At 40.4% G+C, this 13117-nt stretch overlaps 1 protein-coding gene across 3 annotated transcripts in view; it reads left to right on the forward strand.

Moving 5' to 3' along the window:
• unc5ca (unc-5 netrin receptor Ca) overlaps positions 1–13117 on the forward strand; it is a 184290-nt gene that overhangs the window by 99924 nt on the left and 71249 nt on the right. For all 3 annotated transcript variants that reach the window (XM_086206252.1, XM_086206254.1, XM_086206253.1), the window contains exon 3: positions 9927–10070. In XM_086206252.1, coding sequence (XP_086062378.1) covers positions 9927–10070 — 144 coding nt within the window. The remainder of the gene's footprint in view (positions 1–9926; positions 10071–13117) is intronic.

A 13117-nucleotide genomic window follows, 5' to 3' on the forward strand; every position in this document is an offset into this window, starting at 1 on the left:
TAACCCAACCGTGGTGGTGAACAAAATAGTGTGTGTCTGTGTTTGGTGGATTCACATGGTGTGCAACTGTTTTTCTGTTTGAAACTCTAAAATCTGTAAAACTGTTTTCCCCTTTTGTTTCCTGCGGTTTCATAGACACACCAGGAAGCTATATGGCCCCCACACTGCCTTTTGATTCCGGTCGTCTTCCTCTCCCATCATCTCTCTCTCTCTGTTCTTTATGTGTGGCTTCTGTTCCTTTCTCTCTGGTCCATGTTGTTTGTTGCTCTACTCTAATTTCCACTGATGGAAATCGGAGAGAGCAGAGACAGATAAAACCTGAGCTTGAGAAAGCAGGGGGAGAGGAATCAGGGATAATGGGGGGATGCTGATGGAGGGTGCCGCTGAGAGGCTGGAAAGGCCAACAGGTATCAGAGAGTCTCACAGAGCATATATGTGAAATGAATCCCGCTGGGCTCTTTTCTTTCTCTTTCTTCGGACATGGGCTCTCTCTTTCTCCCTGTTAATACATCTCTCATTGTTGTTTTGCAGCCTGAGAAGAAAAGTCAGGGTAACTGATGATTCATTTCATTTTCAGGATCAAAGTAAAAGAAAACAAAAGGGTTTTTTTTAAATACAAAAAGAAGTTGCAACATACTTGAACGCGTGATGCCTTGTGCTGTAATATATTTATTTTTTAATCAGATAAAGGGCAGAAAAACAAAATAGACTCAAAGGGAGTAATCAGATGATGATAAGGATGAGTAAAGAGGTGAGAATGAACTGACACGGAGCAAAGTAATGCAGAAAAGAGGGACAGTAAAGTTCCCGTTTAAAAGCTATAATTTCCAGCTTGTGGAATTGTGTTTTTTTGCCCTTTAGCCAAGCTAACTCCCACTGCTTACTTCCCAGCTTTTATGTTGTTAATTTTTTTCTGTTCCACATGCTTTTAGCCTCCACAGGTGAAATGTTCTGCATGCGTATGTTTCACTGCGGGTGCCAAGCTAACTGTGCAAGTCTGAATTCAACCACATGACATTCAACATCGCATATGTTTGTCCAAAAGCCCTGAAAAAATGTGCAATTTTTTTTCAGTTGCTTCATTTGAGGTTTATGACAGCTCAATAAATGACTTAGAATGTATTTACATGAATCGTCTTCTGGACGGGAGCCAAGGTCACGCTCAAGGATCAGGGGTGACAGAGGGGGGAGAGGGCAGAAGGATGGTTGAGTGGTTGAGGTCAGCTTCCAACTGGAGGGATCAGGTTAGAATTCTTTAGCAGCTCCTCTGTCTGTCACAGTATCCTTGGCGAACATAGCTACCTCGACCTGACAGGGTCTTGCCGCGCCAGCTGGCCCCTCCCTGTGCAGCCGCCAAAAAAGTACATCAAACTGTAAACACCGTCCTGCCTTGAGACAGCCAATTACTCCAGCTGCATTATTAGCAGTGACATTTGTTAAAACATGCTTACATACATCCAACTGAAATCCTGTGTCAAGCATGATTTCAATGGCGTATCTTTACTGTGAAGGGCATTTCTAGTGTTACCTTCAGAACTGTGCAACCTCAGTATATCTCCATTAGCCGTGAAGTGTATTAATGACACGCTATGTACCAGGTTACTTACTTTGTTTCCATTAGCCAAAGTGTGAATTAGTCTGCTCGCACTGACCCGTGACTTCATATTTACACATACATATATGCACACACACACACACACACACACACACACACACACACACACACACACACACACACACACATATTATCGGCACGCAGTATTGGCTCGGGTGATTTGTGACCTCTTTCCCTCCTTTGCTGCCATCTCGCTCGTATTGATTTCTTCTCATTTATTTCTTCATCTCCTCCTCTTTCTCCGCCTTCTAATTTTGATTTTTCTCCTCTTTCTCTCCTCTGTTTTTGTTTCCTATTGCTCTCTTGCCATTTTCCGCTGTCTCCAATATCTTATCTTTTTCTTTCTCTGTCTCTTTGTATCAACCTTTCTTTAACTCAGATTGCTCATCTTCAATTATTAACAGCCATCAAGATATATAAGGAGGTCAATTAGCTTCTGTGTGAGTGAGTCTTGATCTGAAAGTGCATGTGATTCGGCATTTGGTTTGAGGTATTTCCAACTTCTCATTCCCAGTTTGACAAATATTGACCCTTTGGACTGCATTTTCATCTGGAATATAATTGCTAAATTTACAACAAATGCAAAGAACCAGTCAGATCTGCCTTTCCCCATCTGGAGCTAAATGTGGCTTCAATTGTTTCTGGATTTTTTTGGTAGGTGTGAACAGAATCCATACATGCTGGCATCTGAACTTACACAACAGCATTACTCCTGTAATCTTTTTTCCAAAGATTCTGCAGCAGTATGTTCCCACCACTCATTACGGAGTTCTCTAATCCACCGCTTCCCTGCTGCAGAATTCACAGTAGCTGCAAATGCAACTGGCCAAGGCCAGCCTTCTTTTATGTTTGCTCATAACAGAATCCCTGAAAATGCCCACTTCCTCGACAGAGGGAAATTAGAAACAAGCGGTACAGTAATAGTATCCCTGGCGATTCACCCGCCAGGGCAGGTACACAACTTACAGCCAGCAGCACAATAATAGATTCACATGTACCTCAACAGGAGTTACAGTGCAGATGCAGACATTTACAGTACACCAGCAGAATCATAACTAAGATAACAGTCAAGGCTACAATGAATAAATTCAGCTGTATCTCAACTACACATGTATTACAGGGCAGGTCAATTACAGCCAACAGTACCGCTCCTGTACTGACAATACACATCTGTCGCCTCTGGTATCAATAAAAGCAAACCTTTAACAAATGATTGACCCACGGCAAGCTATGATTCCACAAGCACAGGATGACTTTATAAGCCTAAATTAATCATAAAATACTTCTATCTCAGGCATTTCCAACCTCAGCTTCCCTCAAAATCATCCAAAGTGTTTTTCTGCTTGTCCTCTCTAGCTTTAAGGTGCATTTGCATTTAGTCCTCAGTCATTTCTTCCTCCACATGTAAGGCACATTGGGGTCAGACTGCTATCACTGCAGCTAGCAGGACGTCAGTTACCAGGGACTTGTCATTTTGAATGATAAATGTATGATCCTGAAACACTTTGCAACACAGGGTCATAGGGTTTTTCTCTTATCCCCGATTTCTGATGATAGCATCCTTGCGGTGCGATGTTTGGGACGTCCCGACTAGCATCCGTCTAACAGTCTGAGCACGACACATGCATGTTTTGCTCTGGAGGACAGATTCTAGAATTATGCCATTGAAGGGAAACCTCAAGTTTCCATTTTGGATGTGCAGAAGTTTTTGCAAAAGAGAAGATGCCATTATGTCTGAATATAGTGACAAAAGTACATGTTAGGGAGGTGGATGGATCAAACGGGAACCACAATTGTCCTCAAACTCATTTGAAACAGCAAGTCTAGACTGTTTCCAGTAAAAGAACCCCAGACTTATGAAAGCTCTTTTGGTTTACTATTTCTAACAACATTGCAAACATTTGACATTTTTATTGTTATTAGTAACAATTATTGTTATTAAGGAAATAATAGTGCAGTGCACTGCCATGATATTGTCCTAGGAGCCATATAGGCCTTATTCATCCATAGCTTTCACACATTATGATACAAAATGATTTTTAAAAAAAACCTTTATTTTGGAAGGCTACACGCTTCTGTCACTGAAACTGGTGTTGCCTTTTGCCTCATATTTTGAAGTGAACTTGCATTCAGAGCTGAAGCTTGAGGGGTACGAATAAGAATGTGTTGGTTTATTGCCGATCTGCGTCTGCATGTCTTTCAACCGTGTCTGTGTATATGAAAGATAGGTCCCTATTTTGTGTAGGGGGGGAGAAGAGTGTGTATCTGGAAGGGCAGTTATGTTCGTGTGTGTGCTTTTTTTTGTATTTCTTTGAGTGGGTGCGTGTTTGTGTGAAATTGTCCGTGTTTGGTTGCCGCTCCCTGTGGACGCTCTCTCGTGTCCTGAAATGTCCTGGTTCACTGCCTCTTTAGAGCTACTGGAGGACACAAATGTGAAGACTAAATGAAATTCACATATGTTACGTGCACACTCCCAGACACACACATAATAGGTATTCAAACATGGACCAGAAGGAACCATGATGATCAATCAATGTCACAGTGGAGGCCATTTAGAGAGTACACACACACACACACACACACACACACACACACACACACACACACACACATACACTTACACACAGTCTCCTATGTTGTGAGAGTTCAATTGGTCACAGGCCGGTGGCTCTGTTCAGTTGATGTCCTGAATGATTTCCCTCTGTAGACACAATGTCACAATGTCTCTCATTCTATTTTCATCTTCCTCTTTCATTTTTGCCTCTGTTCTGTCTCCATCTTTCAGTCGTTCTTCTTATAACCTAATCATTAAAACAAGGCTCTCATTTAATGTAACATGTCACATCTTCAGCTTCTTAGTGCCAGATAAGAAGATATATTCCTTAATGTCTGACTCAACTTTCTGGGCTAAGTTGAACTCTTTTGGATTTGCATACTTATTGTAGTCCTAGCAGTTAGATTTGATCATACTTGGGTTTGTTTATTGCCTTCTGTTTTACATAATAGCTCAGATAGAGTGAAGAATGTTTAATTTTTTGCTATATATTCATGCTTTGATAATCATAGAGCGTATACCACACATCGATCCAAAATCTGTCAAACTGAGCTTAAATTTTGTGGCCGTGAAGGCTATCGATGGAAAACATTTTTATTCCCTTCAAACCTGTTACTGGCTGAGTGTGTTTACCATCTGAAGTTGTTATCATTATGATTATTATTATTGTTATTATTTAATTTTCTTTCAGCAAGCAGTTACAGCCAACAAAAGCAAGGATATTTGTTCAGAATCTTTTTATTCAACAGAAATAATGACAAAACACACACACACACACACAAAAAATGTTGGAAAATTTACCGACACCACTGAAATACTCCTCATAGGCATATCTTACATGTGAAATAGCTAATGCCTTTATCATTATCCAGTTATCTTCATCATATGACTTCAACATGGTTGAAATGTTCACAATTAATCAGCGGAGGGAAATTGTATTTTCAGCTGCTCCTCCACAGGGAGTTGTCATGTCACTTACTGAGCAGCATCCCTGTAGCTAGATGACATTCAGTGGGCTGCTAACAGATTTAGGGTAAACAGACTCTCTTATGTCTCGCATGTCTAATTTAAACACAGCTCAATAATATTCATACAACCACAACTGCACTGAAACACTTTGAGTGAAGATGAAATATTATGGGATTCACAGATGCAGTATTTGCTGCGGGGATGTTCGTGTTATTGCGTCCACCCTCTGGATGTGTCTATTCTGACCTCCTGTCTTCGTCTTTGTCAGGCTCTCTCCTTCTGTGGTTGGGATGAAATAATAATAACCAGTGTTGACTTTTTCTGTATCTTCTGTTTCTTCTCCCTAAAGGCTTGTCTGTTTGACCTGCCACAGATCACATTTAAACACTAGAAAGCTCCCCCCTTGTTCCCTTATCTCTTTAGTTTTCTAAACCATTTAGCCTTAAACCCCCCCCCCCCCCACTTTTTTTTCCAAGTGTGTCCTTGGTGTATCTGCTTTCCTCCAGTGTATTTCACTGCGGCAGTTTTTTTTTTTTTTGTATGTCTGGTGCGAATGACTAAAATAAATCCAAATTTTACACTTTTTCTGGGCTTTTACTGTTTTCATTACTTTTTCATCAAGGTATTTAGGTGGAATTGAAGAACAGAAGGAAATGGAGAAGTAACAGAGACAGAAAAAATATGGTATATAAAATATTAATTTGTTTTTTTTGTTTTTTTAGTTTCCAAGGAATGCCAAGATGTTTTATGTATTTTCCAAGTGGATTGTTCCATCTGGGTCAAGAACATACCAGAGTGCGCCAAAATTGGCATCTATCGTACGAGATGTTAGCTTGTGTTGCCAACACTTTATTAGCAGTTGTTAAAGGCCATAACTGATACCAAACAAAAATGAAAACAAAATAAAAAAAAAAAAACCTGCTGGCTTTTCCGTGAGCTATTTTACTAGTAGTTTTGTTTGTTTACTGGGACTCCAACTTGTGTTCTACCACACTACACAGGAACATGCGACAGTCTTTTCTGTTAGCTTTTCCAAAACACTGTAACCCTTTTGTCTTACAGGCTACTTAGCTACATGAGACGGGTTTGCCTCTCAACATTTTCTCCCTGATTTTTTTTTTAATCAATCATCGTATAAATAAGTAAAATATTATAAATAAAATGTTGTGCATTTTATTTCATAAATATATATTTTGCATGAGATACTTCCCTGTTCGAATACACAGGTATTTTACCATTGGGAATAGTACTTGCACTGTAAATGACAGCTAGGCTGTATTGACATCTATATGTGAAAGACATCTGCATATGTCTGCTGTGCTGCTTGTCCAAATCTAGGTTCCAGGTTCCATTTGTCAGATATCAAAGTTCAGAACTGACAAAGCGCGGCACCTGCTTGTGTACTCCAACTTTCCCAGCTGACAAGAAAACTTTGTAACAAGAATTGACACACTCATAGTAAAGGAAATGTTCAGGGCTGTGCACAGTTTCATGATTGATTGAAATGTTTGTGACAGTACCCTGTCTTGATACTTGTCTTCCATTTTTCATCTACTTCTCTTCCCTCATCCTGCCTTCGCTGACAGCAGCGGTTTTGTTGATGTGAAATACTGTCATGCCACAGAGACTCCAAACTCCATGCTTGTCTTCTCATAACAGAATGATGTTAACGCTTTAAGCAGTGTATCTAAACAAAATACGACACCGTGATCAGGGACTTTTTTAGGCCTCAGGTATCCTTCTGCCTAGCAACACAATAGCTTTTCGAGCCGTGCATCGGCAAACAATATAGACTACTGGGGCTTCACTAATTTCAGCAGCACAACTCAAGATCTAGTGACATCTGTCTTTATCTCCTTTATGTTTATTGCCACCTTCTTTGCTTGAAATGACTTATGTGATGGCGTGACACCAAGGGGAAAGATGGGAGTTTTCATGCTGGATATGGAAAGATGTAAAATTATGATGTGTTGGAAATGTGTGATGTCAAAAGTTTGGAAGTGCTCTTTTTTCTCTGTTATGAATTTTCACTCTTACTTTTAGTCCCCAGCTGACACCGAAACTGAAGCACTCATGGAAATTACCCTGGACGGGATGAAAGAGTGACACTTTTCCTATATCGTGTGAAATAGTAACATCCAGCATCTACTGTATATACTGCTTTATTTCAGATTAAATGGAATTCAGATTTGGATGATAGCATGAGTTATTTTAGTTTGCATTATTGCATCATATGTTATCAAGCCACAGCTTGAACATGATACTTTCCCTGTCTTTGGTGAAGTATTGATTTCGCAAGTAGTTATTTAAGTGCATTTTACCACATGAAGGGAGAACAAGAAACAGATCTGGTGTTACAGATTGCCATGCCACCCCGAGATCTTGTTTTTACCTTGATGGACCACTGTGATTTAGGTGTCCACAGTCAAGCCCGCTAAAACTTTTTTGCTGTAAAACTATTGTATTTCTCCTGAATGTTCCCTGTCAATCTCCGTTGTGTTATTTTGTTAAACCCACGCCTCCCTTCTTGCTGTCCTATTTGTCCACTAATATTGCTTTTTCCTTTCTTGCAACAGACATTCATGTTTACCCCTGACAGCTATTCAACTACACAAACAGCATGTTGTAGAAATATCTCAACTTCTGAGTTTTGGAACAAAACCACACTCGTATACATGAATGTATGTGCATAATCATGTAAATTGAATTATTTAAGTGTTTACCAAAGGAAAAAAAAGAAGCACAGTACAGTTAGTGTCCCATTTGACTGAATGAGTGCAGAATATTTGTAGTTTGTTTTCTGGAGAGAGAGTTCATGTAGCACCACAGGCTCGTTTTGTAAAGACTTTTTAAAAAAATTATACATAAGGATATGTGTATTTGACCCTGATGTTTACATGTAATTAAACATTCTTTACAATGTTATTATCCTAAAACAAAGTATACACCATAAGTAATACCCAGCTAATACTTGAAATTTTGCTGCCATTTAATTAATTGTAATTTATTTAATTTCCTGCTTATATCTTTTTTTTTTTTTAATTATTTTTGCACAACCTCACACTGCGCCCCTGAATCCCATGGTTCCATTCATGAGCCATCCCGAATTCTTTCTTTGCATTTGCTGGAGTTCATTTGCCATAACTAGCTGTCTTGCTCATTTTCCATTCACTTTAATTGCCTTACTTTCCTCGTTACATTGGCAGTAGCGTGCTCACTGGTGTCTCCCTCCCTGCTATTCCTTTTGCCCTTTTTGTCCTCCATGCTGTGTTTTTTCTCACTGCAAGTGCCTGCCTACAGTTGCCTCTGCTTTAGTCGCGGGCATCTTGCTGGTTATAATTGCCTCTTTAGCTGCCGTTTCCTTAGCCTCTACCTCTCTTGCTGTGTCTCTTGCTCTTTCATTTTAATCTGCGATGCCAAAACAATCTCTCTTGTTTGCAAGTTTGCCGGAGTGCTGGTATTCACTCTAGTTTTCGTATCGTCTTTGCTCTTTGCCCTCATTGCTCATAGCTTTCATGCTTTGACTGGCTATTATTCCTTGTTTTGCCGCTGTACCTTTCCTCTCTCTCTCCTCTGTCATCAAAGTTTCTTCATTTCTTTCCATCTCTTCCATCTCCTTGTCCCTTTTTATCAATCTTGTATATATTTTTTTCTAACTCAAAAGCCTCATCTCCCCATTTCTGCTAGCTTTCACAAAAGCTTCTGTTGCCTTTCTACCCTCTTTGCCCTCATGTTTTTTTTTTTTCTCTTTAATGCTATTGCCAGCCATTAGTCTTCTACCCAGCACATTCTTCCTCACTGGATTTCACTTTTTGCCCACCTCCCAGTCCCCTTTGCCTCAATGGAAGTTTGCTTATTATCACTGTTTCTCAGTTTCTCTTGTGGTAGGAACTTACTGCGAGTCCTCATAAGTAACAGGTTCAAGTCAGATTTGGGGAGCCCCATAGAGATGGGTGCTTGGGCCTCTGTAATACCGCTGGACCTGACATAAACTGCCAAGGTCTTTTTCTCATAACACTTGACTTGTCTACTCTCCAGTCCCTACAAATCTTTACCCAAAACCCGTTTTATCTCATTTTTATTTCACATTTCATTGCCTTTGCCAAACCTTCTATTCCGACTCTGTCATGTTGCTCTACCAGTCTTCCTTGTTTCCCTCCACGTCTGCTTAATCTCAATACCTTTTCTTTATTTCTTTTGTTTCACATTTCCTCAATTTTACCATTCTATTTTTCCTACCTGTGTTCAGACCCCTCTTTCCTGTATGTATATTAAAGATGTATGTTTTAATCCCGTGTTTATCCCTTGCTCCTCATTTCCTTTCTCCTCTGCAGTCCTCGTCTGACTGAGCTCCCTTACAGCCCTATCAGTAGGGTGCAGCTATTTAAACCCCACACTTATTCCTCACATGGAGCTACTTTCAAAACACCAGAGAAAAAAGGAATTGGAGAGCAGGGTGAGATAAGTGGTGGAAGTGCAAAGGAATAATCTTACAAAGTTTACACTAAATCCAGAGTGAATCTACCCGGTAAATGACCAGGGTTTGTAAATGGCAGCAGATATAAATACCCCTGCTTCCACAATATTTGCAGGGATATTTTTGCTGCATAAGCTAACATAAAAAAGCCGTATCACCAGATGAAAAGCCTTTTCAGAGTGAGTGGCTCACTTAAAATCTGGAAATTGTGATACAATCACTTACTTCATAGTATTTTCATACCTGAATTAAAATCGTAACTGAAATCTTCAAGTTGATAATGGAACGGTGTCTTCTCTTGTCCTTTGCAGGTCTGGTAGTACGAGAAGCCAGTATAGAAATAACACGGCAGCAGGTGGAGGAGCTGTTTGGTCCAGAGGATTACTGGTGTCAGTGCGTGGCCTGGAGCTCCGCTGGAACCACCAAAAGTCGCAAGGCACATGTGCGCATTGCATGTGAGTACAAAAAAGACAGTTCAGCATGCATACAGGAAGTGCCCGTGAATATTTGATTTCTGTAATGTCTACGAATAGGTGTTAATATTTCAGAGAAGTTCATGAGGATGGACAAAAGTAAGTCCAGTCTCCATGCATACTGTAGCCACCTCACTCACGCTACGTGAGCCGTACCATGCCCAAAGCACTTTACTTCCCCTAAAGTCTGGTTTCTTTGACTCATGTGAGTTCTCTATACTGATGCCTCCTTGACCCCATTATGATTGGAAGAGATGGGCTTCAGCCCTGCGCACTAGTGTGTGCAGCTGCTGGATGTGTTTCGGCTGTACACACAGCAAGCGAGCAAACTCCTATAGATGGATCAGTAAATCGTCTGAACCTACACTTTGGAGCGCTAACTTCTGTCCCGTCTCAGCTCTTATAATGGAATATAAACTCAAATTCACTACATTCCCAACTAAATATCACGCTCACACAACTCATTGATGATGTAACCATGCGCAGGCCCAGAGCAATGTGTGGGGACAATCCTGCTTCAGCACAGTTAAACGTGGTCACACTTTGTGCGACGTTCTTTAAGAGCAAGTTACTGTTGGGTTTATCCGTCTTGCACATGTACAGCTGTGAAGATTTCTTTTGTGGTCTGAATGGGTTCCAACTCAGGTCTTCACCTCTAGCAGCGCAGGACGTCTGGGCCTTAGAAAGCTCAGCCTCTGCTCCTATAAACTCCTGTAGTCTTTGTTCGGTAAACACTGTTAATGTTTACTATGACTACAGTCAGCAAGCAGTTCACAAATGTCACATAACAATGCTGAAATATCATGATCTTAACCTCAAATGCTGCCCCTTCACACTTTAAACTCCAAACCAGTGTGAGAAAGCTAATATTCATCACCTTTGACTGACAAATATAAATTATTTTGTGGAAAAAAACCAAAAAAACCAAACTGAACTACTGCTTTTTGTTGGTTTATATATATATATATATATATATACCTGCGGGACCACTCTAGAACAGTGAAGGAAGACACACAGGACAAACCGGGTAATTTTTCGAAGCAGCGACTTTGATAGATAATTCTAGTCTATCATCAGTAGCTTCCTGTTATGGTCTGGTGAAGACTTTAATCAGACATCTGGGAGCCCAACTTTAAGAAAACAGACTCAACACTACGTACATGATCACATACAGAAGAGAGATCATTTTAAGATTCGTAGACCACCACGGCCCAAGGGAAACAAAAAAGGCTGAAGTGACTGATGGGCACTTTATGGCTGCACAGCAACAGTGTAGCAAGGGAGTTGAGCTATTTGATAGGAATGCCCTCAAAAGGCGTTTGTTCTTTCACCATAAGCCTCGTATAGCCCAATGGATTGTTCATTCAAAGCTCCTTTCACTGGCCTGAGAGTTGAACCCACAGCAGTAGTTTTCCAAGCGTCATTGCTCTGGTCAATTCAGCCATATAAGACAACTGGGACATGTCTGAGGGCTCAGGTTATTGAAAGGTCAGCCTGAAAAGAAATACCAATAACAAAACTGGCACCGCCTCCCCATTTTTACCTGGCTTGTACTGACAGTGAGGATCTGCTTGAGTGAACTCTCCAAAGGACAACTGGGGTCTTTGATGGAGTCTATTAGGGGACACACAGACCAAACTGCACACATCCTCATGTACTACTTTAACAGACAGTATCACTCTAACAGACACACATCCTGGAAATCATCTTTTCCCAAGTTGGTCTTGTTGGCGCTGCAGGTAGAAATCCATCATGCTGACCCTTGCTTTTTTTTTTTTTTTTTTTTTTTTTTTACTCGGGTTATTTTATTTGGCAGTAAATATGTCTGTCATTTTCCCTTTCATGGGCCTTGGTTGCGTTATTTATTTACTTCTCTACTTACACGTTGTAAATTTTGTAACCGACACTAACCAACAATGCAAGATTTGGTTCGCGGGTGAATCTTACGAAACATAATTATACTTTTAAAGATTACACATCGTGTAAGAGCTAAGGGGAACACGATGGCCTTATAATATACCAGTTCACAGAGCAGTAATGTCTTATTTTTAGTCTTTATGCTGCATACAAAAAGGAATTTTAGGTTACTGGACACTTTAAATATGCTGAATTATATACTAGTACACCTAAAGAAAACTAAACTCCAGATGACAAAGTATGTCAGTGTATGATGTGCAGTAGTGCCTAGGAAATACTTAATTGGACTTGTGAGCTTTGAAGACAGTTTGAATGTAGAACAGACCATCGTAACTCTCTGCATCACTTTGGTATGTGAGGATGTTTTTCTGACTGTCAGCAGAGAGTTAGTGACAGTCAGAAATATCCTTCTTAGCTCTGCTAATAACATTCTCGAATGGAACGGGCCCTCCTTGGGGTGCAATGAAAGCTGGGTAATGTGCTGTTTTTGGCTTACACTCGGGCTGATGCACGCTGAGAGACAGATGCAGGCGAGTGTACGTCGAGAGGCATCCGAGACTCACAGAGGCAAACAAGAGGAACGCAGACACCAAAAAGAAATGCACACTACTGGAGGCCACCTTCTGCTTCTCCAGTGACTTACCTTCTCTATGGTAGCTTTTTTTCACTTCCCGTTCTGCTGCCAGCAGTTGTAGACCCAACTGATTTTCACAATACACAAACTTAAATTATTCTATGATTACATAATCGAGCCAAACTGTTCCCTCATTTGTTTGAAAAAAAACTCATTTACATCTTCTTCAATTAATTTTCCAGCAGCAAGTTCCATCATACAGTACTTGAATTAAATGGGTAGCACTTGGTTAACAAGATTACCGAGGCAGACGTGACAGCCAAAAAAAGTTAAACACCATCACACCAAAGTGAACATATGCGCAAAGTTTAGTTGTGGTGGTGCTGAAGTCATGCAGCCAAAGTGTAACCCATAGCAAGTTCTGGCGGGTGCGTTTACTTTTCTCTGTATTGCGATGTCAAAAATAGTTGAACAAATGCTGTAAGTATCATAAACTTTTGGCCGCTCCATTTTATTTTCTAGAGTTGTCCATAATTCG

Source organism: Aulostomus chinensis, chromosome 6 (genome assembly GCF_037954235.1).
Source record: "Aulostomus chinensis isolate RoL2024-O1b breed Wild chromosome 6, RoL_Achi_v1.0, whole genome shotgun sequence".
NCBI lineage: Eukaryota > Metazoa > Chordata > Actinopteri > Syngnathiformes > Aulostomidae > Aulostomus > Aulostomus chinensis.